The sequence below is a fragment of the Myotis lucifugus genome, unplaced genomic scaffold (genome assembly GCF_000147115.1).
Source record: "Myotis lucifugus unplaced genomic scaffold, Myoluc2.0 scaffold_227, whole genome shotgun sequence".
Lineage (NCBI taxonomy): Eukaryota > Metazoa > Chordata > Mammalia > Chiroptera > Vespertilionidae > Myotis > Myotis lucifugus.
Window position 1 is genome coordinate 717,389 of NW_005871275.1, and position 7,304 is coordinate 724,692.

At 43.2% G+C, this 7,304-nt stretch overlaps 1 protein-coding gene across 4 annotated transcripts in view; it reads right to left on the bottom strand.

Annotated features, from left to right (window-relative positions):
* The window catches only part of LNX2 (ligand of numb-protein X 2), a 56,392-nt gene that overhangs the window by 42,385 nt on the left and 6,703 nt on the right, over window positions 1-7,304 (bottom strand). For all 4 annotated transcript variants that reach the window (XM_023762016.1, XM_023762014.1, XM_023762015.1 and 1 more), the window contains one exon: window positions 1,783-2,297. In XM_023762016.1, coding sequence (XP_023617784.1) covers window positions 1,783-2,186 — 404 coding nt within the window. In that variant the 5' untranslated portion in view covers window positions 2,187-2,297. The remainder of the gene's footprint in view (window positions 1-1,782; window positions 2,298-7,304) is intronic.

The following is a 7,304-nucleotide window of genomic DNA, read 5'->3' on the forward strand; positions in this document are numbered from 1 at the left end:
CCTGATTGGGGTAGGGGGGCCGATCTGGGATGGGGTGGGTGGGGGGGAAGGGCTGCAGGAGGTTGGCTGGCCGACCCTGCCCCCTATTGGGGTGGGGGGGCAATCAGGAACGGGGCGGCTGGGTGGCGGGGGCTGCGGGCCAATCAGGGTGGTGGTGGCTCATGGAGAGTGGGGCCGGCTGGGGGGAAGGGCCATGGTGGGGGGGGGGTTGGCCAGCTGCCCCGCCCTTAATCAGGGTGGGAGAGGCCAATCAGGGGCAGGGCTGGCTGGAGGGAGGGGCCACTAAAGGTTGGCTGGCTGGCCCCAACCCCCCGATTGGGCCGGTTTGCTGGCCGCAGTGGGCGTCATAGTGATCAGTCATTCTGGTCATTATGGTGTTCTGGTCGCTGGCTTTTTATAAATACTAGAGGCCCAGTGTGCACAAAATCATGCACAAGTAGCTCGCTTCCACTTGCCTCAGCTGGCCACCCTGCCCTTGGCCGCTCCTAGTTCTCTGCTGCTAGCAGCTTGGTGCCCTGCCCTCCGCCGCTCATAGCTCTCCGCTGCTTGTAGCTCTCCCGCCCCGCCCTGCCCTACTCGCCACGAGGGTCACTGCTCATTTGGTCATGACGGCGTTATGCTGTGACAGCCACAGGCCTTTTATATAAGAGATAGATTATTGTATTATTTTCCATACAAACAACTGTAAATCTACTTCTGCCCTACCCTGTATTGTACTATACATTGTTTTCACATAACTTAAAATTATTCCAGCTTTACACTACACAAGTGACTTAAATTTAGAAATGAATACATTTTTTTCTGTCACTTTATGTGATTCCACTTACTTAAGACATGAGATGCATTTTATTCCTTCCTAAGGGTATAAAGATCAAGAATTTACCAAAGAAAAATTATAAATCTCACTAAATAATCAGCTAACTAAATTACCTAACCTTTTAAAAAGTTTTTATTAGGACAAAAATAAAACCTAAATGTTTTAAAATTTCCAACCCCTAGTTCTTATTCAGACTAGTCCCTAAATGCAGAATCTTTTCTTTTTTAAAAATATACCCCTCACCCAAGGATATGTTTATTGATTTTTAGAGAGAGGAAGTGGGGAGGTGGGGAGAGAAACATCAATCAGTTGCCTCCCATATGTGCCCTGACCAGGGATTGAGCCTGCAACCTTTTGGAATATGGGACAATGCTCCAACCAATATACCACCAGACCAGGGCCGAACACAGAATCTTTATAAGACCTTGGGCAAATAAAATCATATGTACCATTTTCAATGATACAACAAATCTATCATTTTCATTGGCTGCATAATATCCCACTGAGTTTATGTACTATTGTAATTTTAACTCTTCCTCTACTGTTAATTAGATTGAGTCCAATTTACTGAACTATGCACAATGTTGCAATGAACACCCTTATATACAATCTTTCCTTTTTTTGGATTATCTGGATAAAAGGATATTTACATTTACAGTTTTCTAAATGTCTTGAAAAAGAGTCTATCATTATATCCTGCTACCCATATAAATAAATATAGCAGCTTCATATTTTACCAGCAAAAATATTAATAGGTATACAATGGTACTTCCTCACCATAGTTTTTGTATTCATGTTTTTTTTAATAAATACTGATATTCCATACAACTTACTCATTTTTGTATCTCTTATATTTTATTTGTCCATTTACTTATTGATGCCTTTGTAGTCTTTTAATCAATTTTTTGAACAGCCATTTTATAAAACCTAGAGTCACTTTTCTTTCTTTCATATTTTTTACTTACCTGTTTTTAAGATGTGCCTCCAGATCACAGCGCTGCATTACATCTTGGCACACTGAAGAAAAAGGACATGCAACTAATAATTTGTCCAGAAGTTTATGAACTAGAATACTAGACTTCTTACACAACTTAAAGTGAAGTCTTTTTCTGTCCAATGGACAGAAATCTTTCTCTTGTAAGAAGTTTCTGAGGCACTTGCAGCAGAATGTGTGTCCACAGGGGGTATCTAATGGCTGCAACAGAGGCTGAAGGCAAATATGGCAGACCAGGTCATCATCCACTTCATTCTGGTAATTATACAAGTGATTTTCTCTTGTCCAGTGCTGCTGACCACATTCAAAACACAGAGGATTGAAGGACGAGGAGGTGTGTTCCACCGATACCATCTCATCACTTGTTGTTCCCATTTTGAATCAACTGAAGCAGTTTCTGTATATTCATACATTAGATTTCTACTTCCACTTCAGGTCTGGTTTCCTTTAATAGATAGTGATGTATTTGACTAAAACCAAGGGTTTCTAGATTAACAAAACAAACAAACAAAAAGTAATTAACACCCACCAAGAGAGGCTAAAAGTATTAATATAATATTACCAGTTAACTTATTTTTTAGTAAAATATTAAAATTTAGGTCATGTTGGACTTAGAGTAAAGATGGTGAAGTAGAATGTCAACTGTAATTGAAAAATATTATACATTTTCAAAAACAGTAAAAAATATTAAAAAGAAATCACAGTAACATTTAGAACAGGTAACAAATTAGTCATAAAACATAAAAATGAAATTAATTTGCTAGTTGGGTAAGAATGAATTACACCGCCAAGTTCTCAGTAAAAAAAAAAAAAAAAAAAAATTGTGATTAAAAGCAAAGATGTCATATACTATATGACGTGGCATAAGAAACAATCAATTTGTTTTATTTACTAACTGAAATCCACAACTACCTCACTGCTCAATGATTGTTTTAAAGACCATTAATCTACAGAGTATATAATCTAATTTGAGGTATACTACATAATACATTTGCACTGGCAATCCCAATCATGGTTCTTTGCTACTGACTGATTTTATGCATTTGTAAGACAACATCAAAGATTGCATCTCTAAATGTAGTTTCAAAGATAATTCAGTGTATGTTTAAAAAATGGCCTTTGCTCCACACTATGTTTGGGGAGAAATGGATTTCAAAATATCTATGATTTGAATATTCTCTCTATATATAACATAGATTATACAAAGATAAATATTCGTAGCATATATGCAACCATTATAAAATACAATGCTATTTAATGCCATTAAAAAAAAAACCCTTATGTAATTCAATTAAACAAATAATGTTATAAATTTCAATTCCGCCCTAACCGGTTTGGTTCAGTGGATAGAGCGTCAGCCTGCGGACTCAAGGGTCCCAGGTTCGATTCCGGTCAAGGGCATGTACCTTGGTTGTGGGCACATCCCCAGTGGGGAGTGTGCAGGAGGCAGCTGATCGATGTTTCTCTCTCATCGATGTTTCTAATTCTCTATTCCTCTCTCTTCCTCTCTGTAAAAAATCAGTAAAATATATTAAAAAAAATAAATAAATTTCAATTCCACCTCATATTATTCAATTATTCCATTTGTCCTGGCTTGCTCAGAGCAGCAGCAGCAGAGTGTGTGTGCGGATGTGTGTACATGCACACATCCCCTCCAACACAATACTCTTAAAACAGCCTACCCCAATTTAGTGTAGGCTCCGCTTAGGTGAAGTTTCCAGATTCCTGCCGCTGGAGCACCAGGGGTTAAAAGTCAACACTAAAGGAAGCAGCCGTCTCTATTCATTTTTCTGTTCATATTTACAGTGTCTAGTATGTGCCAAACATTGGACAAGGGCAGAGAAGTAGGGAGAGGACAGTTAAGCAAACCCACTATTAAAATTCAATGTAATAAGTACTCTGAGAAAGTTATGCTCAGGATGCTATGTGGACATAGAGAAAAGGGAGAAAAACTGGCATCTAATTTAGTTTAGTTTTGAGGCCAGAAATACTTTCAAAAGGAGAAAAAATATGCACTGCTGGGTTGTGACAGGAAGCATTAACCCAAGAGAAAAATGGACAAGGGCATCTTAACCCTACCAGACCGCTGTACCGATTTTTCGGTAATTTCCACACAAAGGTGGAATATTGGCGCTAGATGAAAGGTAGATTAAAGGTAGACCTATTTTCTACAATGTCTTCAAGTTCCATCTTATTCTAACCACTTGTTTGCATGTAACTAACATTTTTCTATATCATGTTGGTTTTTTCTCTTTAATGCTCAGGAGCCCAGGTATAGGGGACAGTTAGGTTCAGGGCCTCAGGTCTGGTAGGATTAATGCTAAGTCACAGGAGCTTGAGAGTGCACATATATTCAGGGAATATGGAGCAGATCAAGACCTCTGAGGCAAAGAACAGGGTTAATAGAACAGGGTAAGCCAGGCTGCAACTGCTGGGACCGCAGGGGCTGGTTGGGCTCCCTGTGGGTTTGTGCAGGAGCAGGTCTGCGAGGCCAGCCTGGAGAGAGCGTGCTGCCCGCCTGGCTTCCATGCGGCGCCACCGGCAGCCCAGAGGCCCATGCTGCGCCCCGGCCCGCAGCATCCGGCCGCGCTCACCGCACCTCCATGTGGGAACTCAGGTGCCGTAACTTAGGCAGAGGGGGATACACGGGGGCCTGGGGGCCCTGGTGCTGCCCAGGGCCCAGAGGTTGGCTGGGACCTGACCTTCCACACCAGATGCTCACACTTCGATTGCCAGCCAGGCCTAGGGACCACACCCGTGCAAGAATTTCGTACACCGGGTCTCTAGTATTAAGATAACCCTTTATCTTTATCATCCTATATAATAAAACCCTCATATGCTAAGTGTCTGGTCAGCCGTTCAACCAATCAAAGCATAATATGCTAATGATATGCTAAGGCCACTCAACCACTCACTATGATGTGCACTGACCACCAGGTGGCAGACAGTCGACCGGTCGACCAGTCACTATGACATGCACTGATCACCAGGGGGCAGATGCTCCGACTGGTAGGTTAGCTTGCTGCTGGGGTGTGGCCGATTAGGACTGAGCGAGAGGGGCGGACATGCCCTGGAGCCCTCCCATTGTCCCTCCCTGGCTGGCCAACCTCCCGTGTCTCTCCCTGGCCCTGATTGTGCACCGGTGGGGTCCCTTGGCCTAGCCTGCACCCTCTCACAATCCGGGACTCTTCGGGGGTGTCGGAGAGCCAGTTTTGGTCCGATCCCACAGGCCAAGCCAAGGGACCCCACTGGTACACGAATTCATGCACCGGGCCTCTAGTATTACTATAATTATTTTTCCCAAGCCTCCTGTTTGCCTACTGGCACAAAGAAGTCCATTTTCATGTAATTGAACACATTCACATTCCTGTCCAAAAATTCTTCCTCTACTTGTATTCCCTCCACTATAAAAAGAAAAGATAAAGATTTGCCTCTATTTTCTTCATATGTGTAGTTTTAAAAAAGTGATTATCACTCTCTTCTGATTGATATGCAGTATGAGAATAGATTTAACTTTATTTTTCTCCCAACTGTTAAATAATTGTCCCAGTTCCAATATATCTGACTCACATTTATGTTCAAAAGCTATGTCATCATTATTTCCCTCTCAATGACTGCACTTTCTATGGCACTTCTACACTACTCCAGTGTCCTATAACTAGAACCAGAAACTCCTTTGTTTCTTTTTCTCACTTTTGCCTCATTCCCCACACCCAGTCACTAAGTTCCTATTGACTCTACTCCGGAATATGTTACTTATGCTTCCTCTTCCTCCATCCCCACCACTATGCTCAGATTAGGCCTGTTGCACTTGCTTGTTTGGTAGTCACTCAAAGGTTTTCAGTCTTGGTCCTCTCCTCTTTGTCCTTCACAGCACTAGCATCCAAAACCCACTGATAAATACTTTTCTGTAGCCTCCAATTGCTTCTACAAAATGAAAGCCTGGCACTTAAATCTTCAAAACTGGCTCCTTTAGTTTCATTTACTGAACACAGTTCTACACATTCCATGCTTTGGCTACACCAAACCTCAGTCATGCTATTCCTTGTGCCTGGAATGTCCTTTCCTACCTTTTTGATCTTCAGAATTCCCATCCAGTTTTTTAATGGCCAGCTCAAGCAAACCCTATGCTAAGAAGTGCCTTCTGATCAAACCCAAACATAATTACTCATTCCGTCCCTTACACCACCATTTACTACTACAGTCAGTATGCCCCGCACTGCTGTGGTTAGCAATCACTTGTTTGCATGTGTTTGCAGGGCTCCTATAGTTTAATGGTGGGAGCATGACATGGTGGAGAATAAAGATCTTCATGATCTCTTGGCATGAATATTTTCTTCAGATGCAAAATCAAAAGTATCTGTATTAAACTTTCTCAAAAGTGACAGATTTCAGTAAAATAGCTCGTGAAATGTTAAAAGGGGACTAATTAGACCAAGAAGATTCCAGAGGAAGGGAATAAAAGAAAATAGGAACTTCCTATTATAGGAAATTCCCTATCTCCATAAATAACTTGTACAGAAGTCACATACTCAGAGAACACCACCCCAATGCAGCAAGCATGTGAATCTGACCAGGACCTATCTGTAGAGGTACAGAATTAGGCCAAACACCTAAGACTGTGAAAAAGAATTCATTCAGGGAGAAAACCAAGATGGCGGCATAGGTAAACATCGGAGATTGCTGCCTGGCACAACCACTTCAAAAATACAACTAAAAGACAGAACGGACATCACCCAGAACCACAGGAAGGCTGGCTGAGTGGAAATTCCACAACTAGAAGGAAAGAGAAAAGCATACCGAGACTCAGAGGAGGCGCAGCGCGGAAGTGAAATACTAAGATGCAGAGGTGCGCGCGGAGCGGGCTGGTGGCTGAGGGCGCAGTTGTCTGTTTCAATCGGGAGGGAGTCTCAGGCTCTGAGCTCCAGTTCCGGGCGAGTCTCTAGGGACCTAGACTCAAACGGGAGAAGCAGGACTGTCTGGCATCGGTCGGATCTCGAGGGCAGCTTTCTCTCCGAGGTTTGCAGCGGTTGCTGGGACACTGAGAGGTAGAGCCTCTGGGGACGGGACTGAGTGCAGCCATAACTGCTCGCTCCGCCCACCCTGTAGATCCCCTGGGACCCGCCCCGCCCAAGCCCTGCACAGAGGCATTTGCGGGGATAGCCCTCAGGCAAAGGCTAGATTAGCACCTCCCTAGAGGACAGAAGTTCTCCCACTGCAGACACAGCTGATTCTCACAGCCAGTTGGTCTGGAGGTCAAATCCCCTCCCAGTGATACCTACAACAATCAAGGCTTAGCTACAACAAGACTGCGCACAAAGACCACAAGGGGGTGCACCAGGAGTGTCTACCTCAGGTAATTGGGAACACTTTAGCACAGAAAGCCACTCTATCGACACAGGCGAACGATAAAAATATGCCGGAGACAAAGAAACAGGACACAATTGACAGACTTGGAGGAAAAGCAGGCTGCTGGATATAGAATTCAAAACC